At 41.2% G+C, this 25524-nt stretch overlaps 2 protein-coding genes across 28 annotated transcripts in view; one reads left to right on the forward strand and one right to left on the reverse strand.

The window, feature by feature from the left end:
• Window positions 1-5536, forward strand: part of ZNF382 (zinc finger protein 382) — a 60386-nt gene extending 54850 nt beyond the window's left edge. For 24 of the 27 annotated variants that reach the window (XM_058424684.1, XM_058424692.1, XM_058424689.1 and 21 more), the window contains one exon: window positions 3294-5536. In XM_058424684.1, the coding sequence (XP_058280667.1) occupies window positions 3294-3351 (58 nt within the window). In that variant the 3' untranslated portion in view covers window positions 3352-5536. Of the gene's footprint in view, window positions 1-1510 lie in introns of all 27 variants that reach the window. The other 3 variants (XM_058424697.1, XM_058424700.1, XR_009208819.1) reach the window with 2 other exon arrangements.
• A 4663-nt stretch (window positions 5537-10199) lies between these two features.
• The window catches only part of ZNF461 (zinc finger protein 461), a 48077-nt gene continuing 32752 nt past the window's right edge, over window positions 10200-25524 (reverse strand). The window contains 2 exon segments of the mRNA XM_058425776.1: window positions 10200-11027; window positions 11030-11673. Of these exon segments, the coding sequence (XP_058281759.1) occupies window positions 10200-11027; window positions 11030-11673 (1472 nt within the window).

Genomic DNA, 25524 nt, shown 5'->3' on the forward strand with positions numbered 1-25524 from the left:
AGTCTACTAGAGAAGGAGAGGCATCCAGCATTTCCCTTGTTCAACGTCAGAGAATTCCAACTAGATAAAAGTCCTGTGACTGTGTTGAAGTTGGGGCATGGGGAGGAATATAGTCTTTACCTATGGTCTGTGTCTTACTGGTCAAGTACAAATGATGAATATGGAAAAGCTTATAGCCATCATTCATATGTTATACTACACCAGGGAATTCACATAGGATGAGAACTCTTCAAATGAAATGATTGTAAGAATGACTTTAACTGTTGCTCATTTCTTTTACACCATCAAAGAATACTAAAGAAAGGAAGATTAAAAGGAAACAAATGGGGCTTAGGACTTTTTTTTTTTTTTTTTTTTGAGACAGACTCTTGCTCTGTCACCCAGGTGGGAGTGCAGTGGCATGATCTCGGCTCACTGCAGCCTCTGCCTCCCAGGTTCCAGTGATTCTCCTGCCTCAGCCTCCTGAGTAGCTGAGATTACAGGCACGCACCACACACATGGCTAATTTTCATATTTTTAGTAGAGACAGGGGCTTCATCATGTTGGCCAGGCTGGTCCCGACCTCAGGTGATCCGCCCACCTTGGCCTCCCAAAGTGCTAGGATTACAGGGACTTTTAACTCTGGGGAAAGCTCTCTTTCATGAAAGAAGTGTAGCCATACCGAGACCATAATGCTGGGAAGTCTATGTGTAGGCCCCCTGGTCAACAGCCACAGCTGAGCTCCCAGCCATCAGCTAGCATCAGCTGCCAACCATGTAAGTGAGGCCTCTTGGACATCCAGTCAAGCCTTCAGATGACTGTGGACCCTGCTGACACCCAAATGGTACCACAAATGAGACTTCAAGCAAGGACTGCCCAGTTGAGGTCTTCCCAAATTCCTGGCCAACAAAATAGTCAGGCTTTTTAACTAAAAACAGTTTTATTTTTTATTTAATGAAAAAGTTTTTATTTAACTTGATTGTTTTATTAAAAGGGAAAAGTAATTTTTTAGTATCTATTAACATATAATAAAAACAAAGGTATAAGACTGGGCTTGGTGGCTCATGCCTGTAATCCCAGCACTTTGGGACGTGTTAGGAGGATCTCTTGAGCCCAGGAGTTCGAGAGCAGCCTGGGAAACATGCCAAAACCCCATCTCTGCAAAAAATTACCCAGGCATGGTGACACATGCCTGTAGTCCCAGCTACTCGGGAGGCTGAGTGGGAGGATCTCTTGGGCCTGGGAGGCGGAGGTTGCAGTGAGCCAGGATAGCGCCACTGCACTCCAGCCTGGGTGACAGAGCGAGACCCTGTCTCATAAATAAATAAGTTAAATAAATAAAGGTATAAATATTTGGGTTCTAGAGTCAATGAGCAAAGATATAGTGGTTACTAATAGGTGATTTTGGCATGAAGAAAAACTGGCCATAAAATACAGTTGAAGATTTGGCTGCATTTTTGGCTTATGATTACATACCTTAATAACAACTCAATTGAGGGGTCTATATATGTTCTTTCTCATTTTCTGGCAGTAAATCATATTCATCATATACATCCCAATTTTGCACACACAAAAAATGAAAATAGCCCCCAAAAGAAAGGCTGTGGATAAAGCGATCCATCCTCAAAAGGCCCCGTGCTGTCATTTCTCAACAAAGGCGCAGAGAGAAATCAAGGTATGGAATCTAATGAATGTCCGTGAAGGAGGTACTTTTGAATGCTTTAAAGCAAGTCTAAATAAAGTTGTGTTTTCTTTTCTTTCTTTCTTTTTTTTTTTTTATGAGACAGTTTCACTTTTGTTTCCCAGGCTGGAGTGCAATGGTGCAATTTCGCTCATTGCAACCTCTGACTCGAGATTCCCCTGCCTCAGCCTCCCAAGTAGCTGGGATTACAGGTGCCCCCCACCACGCCCAGCTAATTTTTTTGTATTTTTAGTAGAGACGGGGTTTCATCATGTTGGCCAGGCTGGTCTCCAAAGCCTGACCTCAGGCGATCCACCCGCCTCAGCCTCCCAAAGTGCTGAGATTACAGGAGTGAGCCACTGCGCCCGGCCGAAGTTGTGTTTTCTAAAGCTATTTACATGTAAGCTGCTGCTCCTTAGGAAAATTTGGTCCTGTGGTTTATATTTTGGCATGAAACAGCATTGGGCTGTATTCCAGAATCCTGCTTGAAGATTTCTTTTGAAGAAGTCAGAAATTTTCTTTGCATTTTTGTTTTTTGAGACAGGTTCTCCGTCTGTCACCTAGGCTGGGAGTACAGTGGTGCCATTATAGCTCACTGCAGACTTGAATTCCTGGACTCAAGCAATTCTCCTGCCTCAGCCTCCCAAGTAGCTAGGACTACAGGCATGCGCCATCCCACTCAGCTAATGTTTTTATTTTTTATACATATGGGGTCTCGTTGTGTTGCCCAGGCTGGTATTGAACTGCTGGCCTCAAGCAATCTTCCCTCTTTGGCCTCCTAAAATGCTGGGGTTACAGGTGTAAGCCACTTTAGTCACTTTAGAAATTTTCACTTTATGAATTGATAAATACAGCATTGCATCACTTAATAGAGATACATTCTGAGAAATGCATCATTAGGCAGTGTCATGATTGTGCAAGCATCACAGAGTACTGATAGAAACCGAGATGGTACAGCCTATTAAACACCTAGGCTATATGGTATAGCCTGTTGCTCCTAGGCTACAAATCTGTACTGCATGTTACTGTGCTGAATACTATAGGCAATTGTAACACAATGGTAATTATTTGTATATGTAAACCTATCCAAACACAAGAAAAGGTACAGTAAAAATATGGTACTATAATTTTTTTTTTTTTTTGAGACAGAGTCTCACTCTGTTGCCCAGGCTGGTGTGCAGTGGTGTGATCTCAGCTCACTGCAACTTCTGCCTCCTGGATTCAAGTGATTCTCCTGCCTCAGCCTCCCGAGTAGCTGGGACTACAGGTGCGCACCACCAAGCCCAGCTAATTTTTGTATTTTTAGTAGAGACGGGGCTTCACCATGTTGGCCAGGATGGTCTCAATCTCCTGACCTCGTGATGCACCCGCCTCGGCCTCCCAAAGTGCTGGGATTACAGGCGTGAGCCATCACGCCTGGCCGGTACTATAATCTTATGAGACCACCGTTATATATGCAGTCCATCATGGACCAAAATGTCATGTGGTGCATGAGTATTTTTCATCTAACTTATATATTGCTCAATGAAGTTTGGGCAGCTCTAAGGAGCAAACATGTTCATAGAATCTAAGTCAACTTGGCCTAAATATATACAACAAAATAGGAGTGATTTTACAAATTCATATTTTGTAGACCTAACTGCAAGGTCATAAGGCATATGCAAAATGATTTCATCAGTTCAGAGGACTAACAGGACTCCACAGAGCATACCCAGGAAATGTTTTTACTTAGAAGCAAAGGATGTGGCTCAGCAAAAGAAAGGGAAGGTAAGCGTTGGGGCTCAGAATCATCTAGCTGCACGTTCCTCAGTGGTTTTAATTCACACATGGACTGCACACTGTCTCTGAACTGAAGCACTAAGATCTGTATCAAACTTGATTTGGGGAGAGCTGACAGCAAAACTTCTCTACATGGGTTTTGTTGTTGTCATTATTTTGTTTTTTGAGACAGTCTTGCTCTGTCGCCCAGGCTGGAGTGCAATGGCGCAATCTCAGCCCACTGCAACCTCCGCCTCCCAGGTTCAAGCAATTCTCCTGCCACAGCCTCCCAAGTATCTGGGATTACAGGCATGTGCCACCACGACCAGCTAGCGTTCGTGTTTTTAGTAGAGACAGGGATTCTCCCTGTTGGCAAGGCTGGTCTCGAACTCCTGACCTCAGGTAATCCCCCGCCCACCTCGGCCTCCCAAAGTGCTGGGATTATAGGCGTGAGCCACTGTGCCCAGCCACCACATGGGTATTTATGCCTCTCTGTTCCCTGGTTACATAGTCAAGCCAGGCTATCTAACTGGTTGTGTGAGTTTAAAAAAGTTAAAAAGCCATCATAAACAAATTGGCTCTGGGAGTCTCCCAGAGAATATCAGACTTTAACCAGTACCTCATATAGCTCACTGGCCTTATTCCAACCAAGAGTCAGAGCCAGACATCTGGGCATCATGGAGATAATGTTAGAGCTTTGCAGTCTGACTGTAAATCAGCTCCGTCTTATAAACATGGTTCCTATAACTGCTGTGTATTTCCTGATAATGTATGTGAACAAGCATATCTCCTCACCCTCTATGTCCCCAGTATCAGATAGTGCACAGTACATCTCAAATGTGATCATTTCTTGTCAGCTAATGCTTGAATTTCTCCACTCAGTTTCTGGTCTAGCAATAGAGCCAGGTTTGCCATGTCCTGCTTCACGAGTAATGTTCAACAGCAAAAGCACAGGCTCCAACACTAGTCTACAACATTCACCTGGGATGTTCTACCATTTGAGATATTCATCAGTTTATAATCGGGCTTTTTTTTTTTTTTTTTTTTTGAGATGGAGTCTTCGCTCTGTCACCCAGGCTGGGGTGCAGTGGCACAATCTCGGCTCACTGCAAGCTCCGCCTTCCGGGTTCACACCATTCTCCTGCCTCAGCCTCCTGAGTAGCCAGGACTACAGGCACCCGCTACCACGCCCAGCTAATTTTTTGTGTTTTTAGTAGAGATGGGGTTTCACTGTGTTGGCCAGGATGGTCTCGATCTCCTGATCTAGTGATCCACCCGCCTCGGCCTCCCAAAGTGCTGGGATTACAGGCGTGAGCCACCGTGCCTGGCCTATAATCAGGCTTTTCAAAACATTAGATATGTGACAATACCAAGTGCTGACAAGAATGTGGAACAACTGGATCTCTTTCTTTTTTAACTTTTGTTTTAGATTCAGGAGTGCAGGTGCGGATTTGTTACTGGAACTCTCATACACTGCTAACAGGAAAGGCAAAATGGTAAAGCTGCTCTGGAAAACAATATGCCAGTCTCAAAAAGTTACACATCCAATATGACCCAGCAATCCCACTTATAAGTATTTATCCAAGAGAAATGAAAAATTATGTGCACATAGAAACCTGTACATGAGTGTTTGTAAGTATCATTTATAATTAAAAAAAAAGCTAGAGACAAGCAAATGTTCTTCAGTGTTTAAATGGATACACTGTGGTACATCCACAAGATGGAATTCTACTCAACCATAACAATAATGAGCTACTGAAACATGCAACTATGTAGATGAACCTGGAATGCATTATGCTAAAGGAAAGAACCCAGTTGCAAAAACTTACATGCTGTATGATTCCATTTATATGACATGCTGGAAAAGGTGAAAATACAACAACAGAAAACAGATCAAAGGTTGCTGAGTGTCTGGGGTGGGGTGGGGTCTGAATACAGAGGGGGTGCACGAGGGAATTCTTTGAGGTGTTGGAATTGTTTTGTATCCTGCTTGTGGTCATAGATAACAAAAATCTATGCATGTGTAAAAAATAGAAGTATACATACAAAAAAGTGAATTGTACTGTCTGTAATTTTTTTTTAATAAATAAAAATCCCTAGCTCTGCTTCATCAGCAGCAGTACCTCCTGATTTGTGTCTCCAAAGATATCTTTAGACTGGCTTCTGAATTACATATCCAGTAGTAGTCAGTCTACACACACACAGGCCTTGCCACATGGTCTCATCATTGTTCCGCAGGTCAACTCACAACACAAGTAACACATTACAGTTAGCCCATATTTGTAAACTCCATCCAGATAATCAACCCCCCATTGGAGTGGCAGGCTTCATGTCTGGGGGTGGCACACCTATGGAACTCAGTGTGTGTGCTCTGTTGGGTATCTCCATCACATCTAACAGTGGCTGACAAACCAGCCAATACATAGTCATCCGGGCATATGCAATCATTGGGAATAATACTAAGTGGGAATTCTGCTATCCCTTGATTCTCAGTGGTATTCTTAATTCCAACACAGTGCCATTTAAAAGTCCCTGATTGTATATGTGCAGTGGCACAATCTCGGCTCACTGCAGCCTCCGCCCCCCGGGTTCAACCAATTCATCCGCCTCAGCCTCCCAAGTAGCTGGGATTACAGGCATGTACCACCATACCTGGCTAATTTTTGTATTTTTAGTAGAAACGGGGTTTCACCATGTTGGCCAGGCTGGTCTTGAACTCCTGACCTCAAGTGATCCCCCGCCTCAGCCTCCCAAAGTTCTTGGATTACAGTGTATGTTTTTATTGATGCATAATGATTATACATATTTATGGGATATGTGCGATATTTTGATACATGCATACAATATGTAATAAATCAGGGTAATTAGGATATCCACCTCAAACATTTATCATTTCCTTGTGTTAGAAACATTTCAAATATTATCTTCTACCTATTTTGAAATATACAATAAATTATTGTTAACTATAGTCATCCTCCTATCAAACACTAGAACTTATTCTATCTAACCATATATGTATGTTTTTGAGACAGAGTCTCGCTCTGTTGTCAGACTGGAGTGCAGTGGCATGATCTTGGCTCACGGCAATCTTTGCCTCCCGGATTTAAGCAATTCTCCTGCTTCAGCCTCCTGAGTAGCTGGGACTACAGGCACGAGCCACCACACCCAGCTTATTTTTGTATTTTTGGTAGAGACAGGATTTCACCATGTTGGCCAGGATGGTCTCAATCTCTTGACCTCATGATCCACCTGCCTCGGCCTCCCTAAGTGCTGGGATTACAGGCGTAAGCCACTGCACTCGGCCCTATCTAACCATATTTTTATATCCATTAACCAACCTCTCTTCACCCCTAGCCCCTCACTTCCTAACGTCTGGTAACCATCATTCTACTCTGACCTCCATGAGATCAACTCTTTTAGCTCCCACTTACGCATGAGAACATGCCAAGTTTGTCTTCCTGTTCCTGGCTTATTTCCCTTAACATAATTAACCTCCACTTCCACCTATGTTGCTGCAAATGGTAGGATTTCATTCTGTTTATGGCTGAATAGTATTCCATTGTGTATAAATCCATTATGCATTGATGGAGACTTAGGTTGATTCCACATTTTGGCCGTTGTTAATAGTGCTGCAGTAAACGTGGGTGTACAGATAGCTCTTAGATATACTGATTTCCTTCCTTTTGGATATGTACCCAGCAGTGAGATTCCTGGATTATGTGGTTGATCTATGCTTAGTTTCTTGAGGAAACTCTATAATTTTTTCTGTAGTGTACTAATTTACATTCCCACCAGCAGTGTACTAAAGTGTTCCCCTCTCTCTGCCCTCACCAAGATCTGTTATTGTTTGTCTTTTTGATAATGGTCATTTTATTTTTTTATTTTTATTTATTTTTTTATTTTTATTTATTTTTTTGAGACAAAGTCTCGCTCTGTTGCCCAGGCTGGGGTGCAATGGCGTGATCTCGGCTCACTGCAACCTCTGCCTCCTGGATTCAACTGATTCTCCTGCCTCAGCCTCCTGAGTAGCTGGGATTACAGGTGCATGCCACCATGCCAGGCTAATTTTTGTATTTTTAGTAGAGAGAGGTTTCACCATGTTGGCCAGGCTGGTCTCCAACTCCTGACCTCAGGTGATCCACCTGCCCTGGCCTCCCAAAGTGCTGGGATTACAGGCATGGGCCACCACACCCAGCATTATTTTTTGAGACAGAGTTTCTCTCTTTCACCCTGGCTGGAGTGAAATGGTGCGATCTTGGCTCACTGTGACCTCCGCCCTCTGGGTTCAAGTGATTCTCCTGCGTCAGCCTCCTGAGTAGCTGGGATTATAGGGGCCTGCCACCACACCTGGATAATTTTTGTATTTTTAGTAGAGACGGAGTTTCACCATGTTGGTGAAATTTGCATGAGATTCAGAAGGTGGAAGTGAAGCAGTGCCACTATTCTTGGAAGGTTTTCATGGATGAGCAAATGGCTACATGTGGCATGTTCTTCTCATGGCCAATAGCAAAAGCCAAGTCATAATATGAAAGCACATGTAAAGTCCTGTTGGGGACCAGCCTCAACACCACCTGTAGGGTACCTGAAGTCTGGTGGCGACAAAAGAATGAGAAGAGACAGGTTAAGAGTTCATAAGGGAGGGAGCCAAGGGGCCAGAGCAAATCAGAGGCTGCAAAGGCACCAAGCTCTGGTCTCCACACTATTTATTGAGTACAATCACTTAGATCTAAGAAGCAGATGTTCAGGGGTGAAACAGTGAAAGGGGGGCAATGGTGGTTTAGGTAAATTTTCTTTGTGCTGAAGCAGCATAAATTTAACTACTGATTTATTCTTTTACTTATCAGAAAGCAGCTGTGGGGAGTGGGCCTAACTAGAAGACAGCATATCTGGCCACATTCCAATGCTTCAAAGGAGTGTCTTTCTCCTTGAGCACAGTGTTTATAGATAAGAGAGCAGGTCACACTCTGGTCATGGGAACGTGATGGCAATTAGGAGGCTTTCCTCCTCAGAGGCCTCTTGTGGCTTTCCACAACTTATTGTCCCATATTTTTATGGCCAGTTTATGCAGGCACCCCACAAACCCTTTTCCCAACAGTTCTACCAAAAATGACTTCCACTCACATTCTATTCGCTAAATCCAATAAATTGCATGTTAGAATGCATGTTAACATTATCTATTGGTTGTGTTTTGACAATTTTCTTTTTTTTTTTTTTTGAGACGGAGTCTCACTGTATTGCCCACGCTGGAGCGCAGTGGCACGATCTCGGCTTACTGCAAGATCCATCTCCCAGGTTCACCCCATTCTTCTGCCTCAGCCTCCCGAGTAGCTGGGACTACAGGCGCCCACCACCAGGCCCAGCTAATTTTTGTATTTTTTTTTTAGTAGAGACAGGGTTTCACCATGTTAGCCAGGGTGGTCTCGATCTCCTGACCTCGTGATCCGCCCGCCTCGGCCTCCCAAAGTGCTGGGATTACAGGCATGAGCCACCACGCCTGGCCAGTTTTGATAATTTTCATCCACATCAAATAAGAATAAATATAGCTTATTGGCTGGGCATAGTGGCTCACACCTGTAATCCCAGCACTTTGGGAAGCTGAGGCAGGTGGATCACCTGAGGTCAGGAGTTCAAGACCAGCCTGGTCAACCCGGTGAAACACTGTCTCTACCAAAAATACAAAAATTAGCTGGGCATGGTTGCACACGCCTGTAGTCCCAGCAACTTGGGAGGCTGAGGCAGAAGAATTTTTAACCTGGGTGGCAGAGGTTGCAGTGAGCCAAGATCGCACCACTGGACTCCAGTCTGGGCATGTCCCCCCCCTCAAAAAAAAGAAGTAGGCCAAATGTGGACTAATGATGAGAATGTGTAATAAACCACGTTATGAATAACCTACTTTTGTCCAAAGAATTTATGAAATTTACATGAAATATTCCCATTAGAATAAAAGGAAACTGATAGCAGTTGTTGCACCTGTGGAGGGAAAGTGAGTGGCTACAGAACTAGATGTTAGGGGAGAATTAATTTTCACATTTTTGGTAATTTTTGAATTTTTATAACGTGTGCTTTTATTAAACAAAAAATTTAGAAGGTTTTAAAAAATAAATGTAATGTCAAAATACATACGCCAGATACTCTTTAATCCCACTGTTGGGAATCTGCATAATAGAAACAAAAGAAGGTAAAATTAGAGTTCTAGGTGAACGTTAGAAACAACTTCAATGTCTGTAGTAGGTAATGGCCCAAAATATGGACATACATTCCATTCTAGAAATATTCTGAACCTTACAAAGAATGGGTTACATCTTTACGTACTGACCTGGAAAAGTATTCGTGATTATTACGAGAAGGACAAGACGCCGTCAAATGTTCGTATGGGGGTAAAAGCTCCTCCAAACACATGCAAAAAACGCTTTCTGTGTACAGGTTGTTTGAGCATAAGGGAAGAAGAAATACACATACTGGTTATCTCAGAGATTTGAGGGAAGGGAGGAAATTGTTTTCATTTTATTTATGCTATATTTCACTGGTTTCAGTGAAACATGTAATTTTAGAAAATTTATCCTCAATAAAAATATTTATTCTCAATAATGGTTAATACAATAACTCAGAAACAGCATTAAAATGAGACCAAAATTTACACTTTAATTAGTTTTCCACTTTCTCACTTAAAAACATTTGATTTTCAAGGATTACTTAAATAAATCAATACTAATGAAATTGGTGGCGTACCAACTTTTTTCTTAAATAAAACAAAGACAATGTATATTTCCATCAACAAATTTCATGATGCTAGACTAGGATGGGGAGGGAGGAGAGGAAACCTGACTGGCTTCTCACCAGTATGAAGAGTCTGATGTAAGTTAAGTTGTAATCTATGATTAAACGCCTTCCCGCATTGATAAGGTTTCTTTCCAGAATGAATTCTCTGATGGTGTGAGAAGCTTGAATGATAGCTAAAGGCCTTCCCACATTCCTTACATTCATAGGGTTTCTCACCAGTATGAATTCTTTGATGTTGAATAAGGTGTGAATGAAGTCTAAAGGCCTTACCACATATCACGCATTCATGAGGTTTCTCACCAGTATGAATTCTCTGATGTCTTTTGAGGTGTGAACACTGTCTAAAAGTCTTCCCACATTCCTTACACGCATAGGGTTTCTCACCAGTATGAATCCTCTGATGTAGGGTTAGTTTTAAGCCATTACAAAAAGCCTTCCCAAATTCATGACATTCATAAGGTTTCTTGCCAGAATGAATTTTCTGACGGTGCGAGAAGCTTGAGTGATACCTAAAGGCCTTCCCACATTCCCGACATTCATAGGGTTTCTCACCAGTATGAATTCTCTGATGTATAGTAAGATGTGAGCAATGCCTAAAAGTCTTTCCACATTCTTTACATTCATAAGGTTTCTCACCAGTATGGAGTCACAGATGTTCAGTAAGTTGAAAGCCACGAATAAAAGCCTTCCCACATTGCTTACATTCATAGGGTTTTTCACCAGTATGAAGTCTCTGATGTTGAGTAAGCTTTGATCGCTGTCTAAAGGCCTTCCCACATTCTTTACATTCATAAGGTTTCTCACCAGTGTGAATTCCTTGATGTAGAGTATAAGTTCTGAGCCATAATTAAAGGCCTTCCCACATTCGTTACATTCATAGCGTTTTTCACCATTATGAATTCTTAGATGTTTAAGCTGTGAGCAATGAACAAAGGCCTTCCAACATTCTTTACACTCATTGCATTTGTCACCATTTTCAATTGTCTGTTGTTTAAAAAGGCATGGTGTATTAACAATTTCTGTGCATTCTTTACATTCAGAAAGTTCTTTAGAATGAGTTCTTTTGTGGTGACTAAGAAATAAATGGTAACTGAAGATTTTTCTACACTTTTTACATTCAGAGATTTTCTCTCTATCATAAAATTCTTGAGTGAGTAAAGTATGTTGGCTAAAAATGGGCATGTTTTCATGGTTAATCATAAGTTGTCTAAAATAACCCTCCTCTTGTCCCTGATGTTGCTCAAAATGACAGTTGCCTTCCCAGATATCTCTGAAAATTCATCTCTCAGGACTATGGCTTTTAAATTCTTCCATGTTAACCCACTGGGATAATTCTGTTTCATAAATATCCCTTTTTGGAGATAACTTCTGGGGCTCATCTCTGGATGCCAAGTCTGAAAGATAAGAAATACATTTTAACTCCTGATTTTGTACTATAAGAGAAATAAAATATCTATGGTAGCAATGAGAGATAACTGCAAATAATTCATATAAGAAATAAAAGGCTTGGAGAACTCTTAAATGGGTGAAGCAGCACAGGGAAATGACAGCACTCAAATGAAGTAGTTAATTAGGGAAATAAGCCAATTCAATGGTGCTGAAATTTTGATCCGCCTCTGAATTACCTTGAGAGTTTGTTGCAATTATAGATGTTCAGGAAACATTCTAAATCAACTCAATCAGAATCTAAGAGAGTTGGTCTTAGAATGAGGTCAACTGAGTCAGAGTCCATATATTTAACACTATCAGGCCAGAGGTTTATGTGGCAGATTGTCAGCTGTTGCCAAATACCTATTTTTTTCCCTTTTAAAAAAATAACAATTAAACCCATGGCTTTTTATTTGAGAATAAAGCTGGCAATATAAACTCTGCATTTCCCAAGCTCCTTTACAGCTGAGAATGCCATGCAACTGGGTTCTGCCTAAAGAAATACAGAAATATTATGTAATACCATCTGAGTTCTTTCCTTAAGAGCCAGGTGGCCCACGCCCTATATTGCTTGTTTTCCCTCTTCCTCAACAAAGCTGATGGCAATATTGATTTGCTGTCATGTCTATCAAATAATGGCTTTGCAGAGTAGATACCTTTCCAGCTTGGATTTTAATGCAAGAGAAAATTAAATTTATATGCCTGGGTTATAGACATTGTATCAAAAAAGAAAATTAATTTAAACATCTAGATGGTTTCAATAGCTATTTTTCTGGGTCTCTGTCACAAGCAGCTTAACCTGCATACATACAAATACAGCTTCCCATGGAAATTTTAAAACTTCAGCTCCTTGGCATGAGAATATAGGGCTTCTGCTAACCAATATAATCTCATTTTGAGTCCAATTCCTTTTTATTCGTTAAGCTATAACCAAATTAATATGTCAACAACTAGGACATGCCAAAGCCTTTTCCTATGTTAGAACTTCATAGCTTCTTCCATGTGCTAAGAATCTTTTTGCCTAGATTTTTTGTATAGTGGGCTTCATTTCTTCTAAGTCTCAGAGTAAAAGTCACTTCCTCAGAATTGTATTCCCGATAATATTATCTAATGAAGTCCTTCCTGAAGTACTACTGGATTACATATTCATTTTATTATTCACCTTTTTAATATTTGGCCAGTCTTGGTGGTTCATACCTGTAATCCCAGAACTTTGGGAGACCTAGGCGGGTAGATCACTTGAGGTCAGGCATTGGAGACCAGCCTGGCCAACATGGTGAAACCTGTCTCTACTAAAAATACAAAAATTAGCTAGGCGTGGTGGCGGATGCCTGTAATCCCAGCTACTCAGGAGGCTGAGGCAGGAGAATTGCTTGAACCGGGAGGTGGAGGCTGCAGTGAGCAAAGATTATGCCACTGCACTCCAGCCTGGGCAACAGAGTGAGACTCTGTCTCAAAAAAACAAACAAACAAACAAAAAATATATATATGTATGTTTTTTTACCCATAAAGCTACTCAAGGATAGAGAAATCACTATAAAACCAACCTTTACAATATAATAAGTATTCAATAATCAGTTGCTGAATAAGTGAATTAAATTATTAAGGAAAAAGAATTAACTTGAAGAGAAACAATACAAAGATAACAGTTGACAATCATAATCATTTAATGAATTAAGATGAAGAGAAACAATACAAAGATAACAGTTGACAATCATAATCATTTAATGCCCTTAAATTTGTAATAACTACTGAACATCTCTCCATGCTTCTATTCACTCCTACATCTACTGCACTGATTTTATATATAAACACATACATAAATAAACCATGTACTTGCTTATCTATAACAAGCCACTCCAAGTGAGTGGCTTAAAACAGTAAGTCATTTATTATTATTATTACTATTGCTATTGTAGTTATTAGTGAAGACCAAATCATGCTCTGTCACCCAGGCGAGAGTGAGCGCAGTGGTGCAATCACAGCTCACTGCAGGCCCGACCTCCTGAACTCAAGAAGTCCTCCTACCTCACTCAGCTTTTGGAGAAGCTGAGACTATAGAGGTGTGCCACTATGCCCTGCTAATTTTTAAATCATTTTTTGTAGAGAAAACATCTCACTTTTTTGCCCAAAAAAAGGCTTGCCAAAAACACAAAGCCTTAAACCCCAAACCTTTAATATTATAAAAATAACAAGGCTCAAGTCATAAACACTGGATTTCCAGAATTTAAAAAGATAATTTTTGAAAAGGAATTACATTTAGAAAAGATTTTTTTTTGAATTGACTGTCTTCTAAAACAAATTAAAAAAACAAAACAAGAAAAGCAATAACAAAAAACAGTTGCTAATCATCAATCCAGAGAAATGGATGGATTCCAGTGTTTTATTCACAAACAAGCTTCATCCAAATGGCAGAACAACAGGGGTCTGGACTTCTGCATGGCTCAGGCCTGAGTTTCTGAACCGGGGGGTATACGGTGAGGTTGGGATTAAGGGTTTTCCTGCCTCATTTAATCAGGGCCTAGTCACAGTTGCACCAGCAGTTGTTTTCATATCCAATTCTGTTGGCCTTATAGTCTGGGAAAATTCTCCCAACTCTAACAATGAACTGACTTGGAACTTGAGACTCTGAGGTGCTGATATTGACACCAGAAAATCTGGACACTGCTCCAGGGTTCTTTCATAAAGTCCGAGAGGTCATACTATTTTCATAGCAACATCAGGGCGTGATTTGCCGTTTTCACTCTCATTTTCTCACAAGTATACAAGGAGGTTTTCAGAGGCTGCATAATGTGTGATATCACAACAGATTGAACACAGGAACATATAGGAGAACCCAGCTGTCTTCTATTAAACCACATATGAAAGAGATTTGCAAAAATGTAAAGCAATACTGCTCTTTCACCAAATATTTTTGTTTTGGAAAATGTGGTTGTTTTTCATAGAATCTTATTTATGATAATGGCTTTATTGTATTTTTAAAAGAATTAAAATATTTTTACTTTACTTATAATACACTAAATAAAAGAGATCATGTATAAGCTCTTTAGAGTCCTCATAATTTTTAAGAGCTTATGTGAAGTTTAAAGTTTGTCTAAAGAGGTTCAGAGACCACAAATTTTGAGAATTATGAGTCTATGGGATAGCGAAGGAAGAAAAACACAAAATGACAATTAATATTTATTGAGTGCTTCTTGTTTGACAGGCACTGTGCTAAAAGCCTTACATGGATTGCCTCCTTTAATTCTCATAACCACCCCTCAGAATAAGTACCAGTGTTTCTTCTTTTATTTTTAAGAGACAGGGTCTCACTTTTTCACCCAGGCTGAAGTGCAGTGGCACAATAATAGGTCAGTATAATCTTGAATCCTGGGCTCAAGTGATCCCCCTGCCTGGGCCTCCCAAAATGCTGGGACTACGGGCGTATGCCACCACGCCTGGCTTTAGTGTTCCTTCTTCTGCAATAGATGAGGAAACTGGAGCTTGGAGAGGATGTTACTTTCTCAAGGTCATATAGCCGGAGAGTGGCAGAGGATGGAACTGAACCTGGGAGTGCGGCTGTAGCTCCCTTATTCTTAACCACTTGGTGGCGGTCCTTCTAAAAGCCTGTCCCCCTCAACTCCCAAACCACTGTACTAATGTGATGTAATGGAAGATTGTGATCTGGGAGGCAACGGGAGAGGATATTGTACTACAGACACTCAGAAGATCTTTCCCTCTCAGAGTCAGGGTTGGACTGGAACAATTGCTGGCCTCTCATGGTGTATGGACACCACATGGGCAACTAGATCCTAAAACACAGTGACCCACACTGGTGTCCCTCCTCTTTTAAGTTGCTTTGGGAACAAAAAGGCCATGATTATTAAAATGTCATAGTTTTGTAGGAAATGAAAGCCAAGACCCATTAACAGGGGTACAGCTAATGGGCATGGTGTATGAAAGAGGCAAGGGCCGCTTGGCATTGTTTTTCACTCTTAGATAAAGCTGGAAAGGACCTCAGAACAATGGCATGTTTTAGCCTAAAGAGAAAAAAACAGTGTGTTTCTAATCTGAGGGAAAAATGATGGTGTGTTAAAAGAATATGAATTAGTGGATGCTAAAGAGGTCTGTTATTACTCACAAGGACTAATATTCCACAGAATTGAATTTGACTAGGCCGGCAGAAAAACTTCCAAATATTCCTTTCTGTCCAATGCAGGGATCAGGCATTATTGCCCCAAGGCAGATTAGCCTTAATTGGTCATACGTTTGCAAATATTAGCATAATGCCTTTCCATTTCTTCTACTACCTTAATGAATTGCTTTACATTGGCTCTCCTATTGCCTTATCTTTCTTGCCAATAGCACTTGACGGCCCAATGAAAGGCACTTGACTTCTCTAAAGATATGCAAACTTCATTAGCCTTGGTTCTTTAAAGGTGTTAGGCTACGTTTTCGGGTCAAAAGTCTGGGATAGTGTCAAGGGGTAGGGTGGACTGTCAGAGTGAGAGACACCATGGGTTTGCTGCTTGGCTTCCTTAGTTAACACACTGTGTTTTGCCATGTGAAGGGAGAACTGACAAGGTATTTGGGAACTGAAAAATTGTAGTTACATCTGAGTTCACAAAACTCTGAGCTGGAGTTGGACATGACATTACTGGCTTCTCCTGGTAGACGACTTGTGCTCCTCAGGGTCTCCCAAAGGCATGACTAACCACTCTCCTCGGTGTTATCCCGATTCTCCAGTGAGCCATGACCTCATATTATTGACACTAAGAGCAATGTTCTCAGGCCAGGACAGCACTCTGGAGCTTCACAGACCAGTAAAGTCACATTCCTTCCCTCACGGAGTTTAAAGTCCCACAGGGAAGGATAGATGGGTGAACGAAAGGCAAACACCAAATGGTAAATGCACACTTGGGAGCTTCCTCTTCTTTGAGATAAGAAGGAAGGCTGAAGAAACAGAAATGTTGAGAAGCCGGTGTGGGGAAGTACAGCAGGTAGAGGTGAGAGAGAATGATGGAATCTCTACTCCATTTGAACAGGAGATGGGAGTTTGGGCTGTAAGTGAAGGAGGTGGGCGGAAATTGCGCTGCAGCAAAGTGAGAGAGAGGTGAAATGAAATAATTGCAGTGGGCGTTGGAAATTTAAATCAGATTTAAAAATACTCCTGCCCCCTGGCTTAGGAAAAAAATGAGCATAGGTAAGCCTTATCTAAATAACCATCTTCCTTCCATTTCATTTGTTCCAGTTTATGTTTGGAGAATTTGTATTTGATCAGATAGTTAATAAACAGATGAAATATGAGTACAAAGAGAAAGAGTTGCCATTCCTATAAAATCTAAGATGAAAGCTTTGGAAAGGCTGGATAAAACTGAGTTACCAAAAAAGCATCATTGAATAAAAGGTGAGAGAGACAACTATAAGAGAAAAAAAAAAAAAAAAAAAAATCGGTGGAGGGAATTTTGTTTCACAAGTGTCTTAATGTTCTCACCATATAATAAGCAAACGCTGGGCATTGTATATGATGTACAATGGTTTGATTTGTGCAACAGAGACTAGCAGCAACTTGGTGGATCTGCATTCAGGAAAGAGACCCTGGCCCTGCATCACATGATTGGTGAATAAATGCATAGTTAGATGTATGTTCTAGGTTAAAGTGTTTAGTGAGCTCTGCATGTATCATTTTAATGATTCTCTGTTTTACTGACTTTTTTGATTTTTCAACCAATTCCCTGTCAGGTATGGTTGGATAAGAGGTATAAAGGGAGAGTCAAAAGGCTTGGGGTTTTGTTTTTTTCCCCCTTCACTTGAAGTGAGCAGGAGTGTGATTATTTCATCTGACCACTAGATGCCACTATTGCTTCATGGAAATATTTTCCAGCTGCTTTGGCTCTAGCAATTTACTCTGGACATTTTACTCTTAACTGAGTGCTTGCGTGAGGAAGGGCAGAATGGGTCCCATTGTTACCTCCTTCACCTGTGCTCAAATTTAGTAAAGTTTAAAAAGTATATAGACGTGGCATTTGAATAAGGGGCACCCAGGTACAAAGTTCCCAGCCAAGGGTCATTATCTCTTGAAGAATGACTTCGAAAACGGCTTCCTTTTATTTTATTTTTATTTTTATTTTTTGAGACGGAGTCTTGCTTTGTCACCCAGGCTGGAGTGCAGTGGCGTGATCTTGGCTCACTGCAACCTTCGCCTCCTGGGTTCAAGCAATTATCCTGCCTCAGCCTCCCAAGTAGCTGGGATTACAGGCGAGCACCACCCTGCCCAGCTAATTTTTGGATTTTTAGTAGAGACAGGGTTTCACTTATGTTGGCCAGGCTGGTCTCGAACTCCTGACCTCAAGTGATCCGCCCGCCTCGGCCTCCCAAAGTGCTGGGATCACAGGCGTGAGCCACCTCGCCCGGCCCAGCTTCCTTTTAAAACAAGTAGAGTGATTTATTGTAAGTGAGGGAAAATAAATATTCTGTCTGATTTAGGGCATACACACTACCTTGTGTCCAGTGCAGGTCACTCTGTCATAACAAGCCCCACCAGGTGGCTATCTCTGGCTGCACAAAGGGTAAAGCTGCCGCTGAAGCCCAGCACCCCTCCCCAATGTGAGCCCGTACTCTATATGCTGAGGAATTCCTCAGGTCAGTAAAGTCACCTTCTGAGGAATTCCTCAGCATATAGAGTAGGGGCTCACATTGAGGAGGGAGGAGGGCCAGCCCTACAGTGTCCTGAGCTGGCCATGGAGATCCCCTCTATAGACCCTGACATCTGTTTCAGGGACCTCAGAGCTGAAAGAGCTCTTGGAGGTCACCTGCTTCAGTCTCCCACTTACTGCAAGCAATCCTTTGGTAACATCCTCGGTACAGGAGCGCTCACCTGCTGGAACACTCCCCGTACTAAGATCCCTACTTGGTTGAGCGTTTCATTTCCTTGTGGGGCAGCACTGTTAGAAAGCACATTCTATATTAAGCCAAAATCTGCCTCCCTTCAACTTCCCTTAATCATTTCTCATGATTTCCAGACTCCTCATCAATTCAGGAGATAAGAAGGGAGGAGGAAGGATTGATTCGGGATAATTCAGTCCTTATTCATTGAACAGCTTTAGGGCCAAGGCCCTGTGCTAAGCAATCCAGAGCATCTCCTGGAGACAGTTGGGATTATCAATGTTCTTACTGTGTCTTTCCTGGAATGAGACATAACATTCCAGGTGAGGTCCAATTCATGCAAGGTATAGGGACAATTACTGCACTCGATCTGGAAGGTTCCATTGAATAAGATTATATTAACTTTTTATACACTATAACAATACTGGTTCATTTGCGGTTGAGGTATATTTAAATTCCCGCCTTTTTTTTTTTCCTCAGGATCCGTGTCAAGCAAGTTTTTTTTTTTTTTTTTTTTCCATTATGTACTGCTTATTTTTATTTATTTTTTGGAGACAGGGTCTCACTTTGTCATCCAGGCTGGAGTGCAGTGGTGCCATCCTGGCTCACTGCAATCTCTGCCTCCCAGGGTCAAGCGATCCTCCAGCCTCAGCCCACCAAGTAGCTGGGACCACAGGCATGTGCCACCACACCCAGCTCATTTAAACACATTTTTATAGAGCCGCAGTTTCTCCATGTTGCCCAGGCTGGTCTGGAACTCCTGAGCTCAAACAATCTGCCTGCCTCAGCCTCTCAAAGTGCTAAGATTACAGGTGTGAGCCACTATGCCTAGCCGTATACTGCTTATTTTTAAATTTAAATTTAATTTTAATTAAATTAATTTTTTTTTTTTTTTTTTTTGAGATAAAGTCTCACTCTTGTCTCCCAGGCTGGGGTGCAATGGTGCGATCTCGGCCCACTGCAACCTCCACCTCCCAGGTTCAGGTGATTCTCCTGCCTCAGCCTCCTGAGTAGCTGGGATTACAGGTGCCCTCCATCATGCCTGGCTAATTTTTGGTATTTTTAGTAGAGACGGGGTTTCACCATGTTGGCCAGGCTGGTCTTGAACTCCTGACCTCAGGTGATCCACCTGCCTCGGCCTCCCAAAGTGCTGGGATTACAATCAGTTGTGAGTCACCATGCCTGCCTAATTTAATTTTTTGGGATGGGATCTTATTATGTTGTCCAAACTGCTGTCAAACTCCTGAGCTCAAGTAATCCTCCTGTCTCAGCCTTCTGAGTAGCTGAGATCCATCCGGTACTTTATTTATTTAATTAATTTAACTTTTATTTTAGGTTCAGGGGACCGTGTACAGGTTTGTTATATAGGTACACCTGTGTCATGGGGCTTTTTGTACAGATTATTTTCTCAAATGGTATTTCTATTTTTAAGTCTTTGAGGAATTGCCACACTGTTTTCCACAATGGTTGTACTAATTTACACCCCTAACAACAATGTATAAGTGTTCCTTTTTCTCCACAACCTCACCAGTGTCTGTTATTTTTTTGACTTTTTAATAATAGCCATTCTGACTAGTGTGAAATGGTATCTCATTGTGGTTTTGATTTGCATTTCTCTAATGATCGGTGATGTTGAGCTTTTTTTCATATGCTTGTTGGCAGCATAAATGTCTTCTTTTGAAAATGTCTATGCCCTTTGTCCACTTTTTAATGGAGTTGTTAGTTTTTCTCTTGTAAATTTGTTTAATTTCCTTATGGATGTTGGATATTAGACCTTTGTCAGATGCATAGTTTGCAAAAATGTTCTCCCATTCTGTAGGTTGTCTGTTTACTATGTTGGTAGTTTCCTTTGCTTTGCAGAAACTCTTTAGTTCAATTTATCCTGTAGTTTTTAAACAAAAATTTTCACCACAAACCTAGGTCTTTGTTCATCCATTCATTCAATTAGTGGCTATTGAGTACTTCACAGTCATACCTGCCACTTAGCTAGGAGATAAGACAATTAGTCTACCCTTTGTTCGTTTCTCGTTTTAGTGGACTCTCCCAGGGTCCTGTCATTCACAGATTTGAAACGTATGCCTGCTCTGACTTCATCCTAATTGCTAAAACATGACTGCTTGTGCTTGTTTGTTCTACAAGAACTTTAGATGCATCTGACTCATTTTTATGGACTCTGAGTCAATACCAAGGAATATGAATGAAATTTAGCTTGGATTTGAGATTCTATTTATCATCATGTAAAAATGATGCTTTATAATTTTTTTCGAATGGTGACTTAGTTCCACACTTTTAGTTAAATATGGTACACATAGATATGTGATTATGCTCAAGGAACTTGCAGAATAATAGTGTGTATCAGGGAAATCAGAAATAGGTAATATGAAAGCATGTGCCATCCTCCACTGCTGATAGTTCCTGGAGCTCAATTATTGTTTGAGGGAAATATGGCCTTGAAGACCTTTTTGGGAATAAACTCTAGAAGCTTCTTCTGATTTAAAAGGGTGATCATAAGCAAAGAAGAGGCAGCCTCAGTTTTATGGGGGACTAAATGTTACTGAGAAGCCACTTATCCGTTGTGAGCTAGAACTATATCACACATCTCTTTTCTTACAAAGACATTGATTGGTTCCAAGTCTGGTTTCGTTTATGCCTTGCTACAGTAACCCATGAATGTCACACTGGCCAGCTAAATACTAATCTATGTGACTGGAAGAAATAACCAAGTCAAGTGGTTCCAAGAACTCGGTAAGTGTTGGTCAAAACCCTTGAAATTAACTGAATAATTAATATATTGTCTGACAAAATACAAGATTATTAAATATTAGCCATTATGTGTTTAAAAGTGTTTGTTATGATGAAATTTAGAGTTAGAAATAGCTCCCCCAAGTTTTGGTCCTGAGCTACTCATTTTGGTAAATGACGAGATTAATATCATTAGACAATGTAATTACTATATTTCAGATATTAGTCATATGTGTCAGTTTGATATTTCTACATATATATTTCCTATTCATATTATACCTAAGCTTCCAGTTTATTTAATTAAGTTGTGACCGTCGTAAGTAGGAAAACAGATATTAAATGAAGATGAGAATCTGAACCACAAGAACTGTATGTGATAAATTAATGGGCAATATAGTGCAGTGATGAAAGAGATATTTACATTGCAGGCTGCATTTGGAATCCAAATAGTTTGATATAGATTTCCTGGAAAAGTCTCTAAGAGGAATCTAGAATTTGAGGGAAACTTTTGACTCAGATTTTGTTCATAGACAGACTGTTTTTTTACTCAGCTTATCGGATGTGACACACACTTGGTTTTCCTTCTACCTCACTGATTCCTGCTTTTCAATCTCCTTTGCTGGTATTATATCAAATTTAGCCTAAAGCTGCCTCCTTACATATTTTAAGTTTGGCCTAAAGGTTTCTCTGTACCTTGTGAACTATAACAAGTAGAGGTGTAAACAGACCCATATCCTACACTTGTGCCAATCACCGAGTCTTGGCCAATCAAATGTAGCCAACTGTTCAAACCATGTTCAAATAAGGCAAATGCTGAGCCATAACCAATCCAGCTGTTTTTGTACCTCACTTTCATTACCTATACATCACTTTCCTTTTTCTGTCCATAAATCTTCTTCCCCCATGTGGCTGCACTGGAATCTCAGAGCCTATTCTGGCTCAGAAGGCTGCCTGGTTCACGAATCATTCATTGCTCAGTTAAACTCCATTACATTTAATTCAGCTAAAGTTTTTATCACTGGTTTCTCCTTTTCTTCCCATCCATTTAATATTGAGGTGCCTCGGGGCTCAGCCCTAGCCCCTCTTTATCTAGATCTACTCCCTTGGTGACCTGTTCCAGGTTCATGTCTTTAAATACCGTCTTTATGCCAACAAGTCCCAAATGTGTGCCTTTAGTCCAGAACTCTCTCTGAGTTCCAGACGTAAGAACATCCAAATATGAACTCCTGATCTTCCTTCCAAACCTGCCCCCCTCAGCTTTTTCATCTCAGTTGATGATAACTAAGCGTAGCAGTTTATTAGGTCAGAAAAGTGACAAGGGGCTGGGCGCGGTGGCTCACGCCTGTAATCCCAGCACTTTGGGAGGCCGAGGCGGGCGGATCACGAGGTCAGGAGATCGAGACCATCCTGGCTAACACAGTGAAACCCCGTCTCCACTAAAAATACAAAAAATTAGCCAGGCGAAGTGGCGGGCACCTGTAGTCCCAGCTACGCGGGAGGCTGAGGCAGGAGAATGGCGTGAACCCTGGGAGGCGGAGCCTGCAGTGAGCCGAGATCGCGCCACTGCACTCCAGCCTGGGTGAAAGAGCGAGACTCCGTCTCAAAAAAAAAAAAAAAGAAAAGTGACAAGGGACTTGCAGAAACTTGTGTGAAGTTTGAGTTTTCTCTGAATAAGATAAGAAGACAGAGAGTTTTGAGCAAGAAGTGGAATTATTTGGCATATTTTAAAGGGATCATTCTGGCTGCTTTGCAGAGAGCAGACAGTGGAGGCACAAAAATATATCAGGAGAGACCAGTTAGGAGGCTGCTGCAATGACCCAGGTGTGAGATCATGATGACTTGAATCAGGGTAGTAGTAGTAGTAGTAGTAGTAGTAGTAGTAGTAGTAGTGGTAAGAAGTGGTCAGATTCTGGATGTGTTTTCAAGGTAGAGTTAATAGGATTTCTTGGCAGGATGCAGGAATGTGAAACAAAGAGAAGTCAGGGATTATTCCAAGATTTTTAGTTTGAGCAACTGAAAGAGTGGTATTACCTTCAACTGAGATGGGGAAGATTGCATAGTGAGTTTGAGATATCCACTAGATATTGAAGCAAAATGTTTGAATTGGAATTTGAACATTTTAGTCCATTTGAAGTTCAAGAGAGAGGTCTGGACTGGATATGTAAAATTGGGAATCATTGGCCTATAGATAGTATTTAAAACCTTAGACTGGAAGAGATCACTAAGGTCTAAGATACTTACAGTAAAGAGAATTTCCTATAGACCTAGAGCATTTGTTCTCAACCAGAGGTGCTTCCCCTGGGGATATTTGACAATGTCTAGAAACATTTTTGGTTGTGGGGAGTGGTTGCTACTGGGACCTAGTGGACAGAGAGCAGGGATGCTACTATATATATATATCTATCCTATAATGCCTAGGACAGCCCCCAACAACAAAGAATTATCTGGCCAAAAAGTCAGTAGTGTCAAAGTTGAGAAACCCTTGTGTAGATGGAGAAGACCAAGGACAGAGCCTGGGACACTGCAATATTTAAGAGGTAGAGAGGAAGAGGAGGAACCAGCAAAGGAGACAGAAGAGTAATCAGGCAAATAGGAGGAAACTAAAAGTTGTGGATCCTGGAAGGCAAGTGAAGAAAGTTTATCAATAAGGAGGTGTGTCAAATGCTGCTGATTGGGGCATGGCATCAGGTGCCTGTAGTCCCAGCTACTGGGGAGGCTGGGGCAGGAGGATCACTTGAGCCCCAGAGTTCAAGGCCAACCTGGGCACCATAGTGAGATGATGTCTCCAGAAAAAAAAAATGCTGCTGAGTCAAATTGGTTGATAACTGAGAATTACTCATTGTATATATCATCATGCATGTCATTTATGATCTTGAGAAAAACAGTTTCAGTATATGTGTTGGGTGGACTTAAGACAGAACGGAAGGAAAGGGAGATTGCAGACAACTAGTACTTAAAAGTTTTGGGAGAGGCTTTGCTGCAAAGGAAAACAAAGAAATGGGGCAGTGGCTGGCCAGAGGTAAGTATCAGAGAATTAGGCATGAGTTTAGAGTGCTGACTATCAGACCACGTCAATGGCCTTAGAACCAAGGACAAGGCAGATCCAGGTTGAAATGATTCTGGACACAGGTCTAGAATGAGAAAAAGGTCTAGCAATTAATTATTTTTGTTGCGTGATGGCTTCATCAGTCAGAGGCAGGTCTGATGGCTGGGGCCAACTGGACCAGACAGTTCTAAGACACACTATTCTTTATATTCTATCCTTTTCAGTCCAAATAAAGGACTGGAGCTGGCATATGAATTCTTCGCAATAACTCAGTACAAGGTTCCCTGCTGTCACTGACTCCTAGGGGTAGGCTTATTTTTATTTTATGTGGCTCCAAGGGTGTGGGTAAGTTTCAGGGCCCTCTCTGTCTGGATTATTGCAGCAGTCACTTATCTGACTCCAGCTTGCTGCCTTTCACTCCCTTCTCTACTTCCAGAGTGATCTTTCTAAATGCAAATCTGAGTCTATCATTCCCCGTCTAAAAACTGTGTATGGCTTCCCATCCTAATCAAGAAAAAATTCAGGCTCCCTTGTGTGGCATACAATGTTATCTCAGACTTAGTTTTCCCCATGTTTTTCAGGCTTGTGTCCAGCTTCTCTGTGCCTTGCAGCAGATATTGGACTTCTCCACATCCATGGTTCCATGTACTCACCGTGCAGAGTCACACCTCCAAACCTGTGCTTAACTTGTTTACCCTTCTATAACACCCTATCTACTTTTCTGTGCTTGGTTAACTCCTGCTCATTGTTCAAGACTAATTTCCTTTAGGAAGCTGTATACATTAGAATTCAATTTGGTTACAAGTGACAAAAAATAACAGTGGCTCTGTTGCTGCCCTGGAGTAAACATGAGAAAGAAAAGGATATTCTGGGGTCTGTGGAGAGGAACATCAGATGCTTCCACAGTCTGTTCTTGGAACCACTATTATTCAACTGGGACTGGCAAATCCCAGCCTGATCTTTCTTAGATTTCAGGACTATGATGTTGCTGCCTGGTATGTGCCTTCAGCTCTAGGGAATTAAAATCATGTATTTTGCTTTGTTTTGTCTCATATTTTGCCCAAGCCTTGTTTTAGATTAACTTGTCACTTCATTAATTCATTCAATGACTGATTCACGTGTGAGTTTGCTGTAACTTACTATATAAAAAGTCTGTTTCTTCTGGTTTAATCATCAGGGTTTCTGGAGGTGTGGAATAGCAGACTAATTATCCCTCTGTAACCACTCATGTTTTTGAGATGAATTA

This window comes from Hylobates moloch, unplaced genomic scaffold, assembly GCF_009828535.3.
Source record: "Hylobates moloch isolate HMO894 unplaced genomic scaffold, HMol_V3 SCAFFOLD_12, whole genome shotgun sequence".
Lineage (NCBI taxonomy): Eukaryota > Metazoa > Chordata > Mammalia > Primates > Hylobatidae > Hylobates > Hylobates moloch.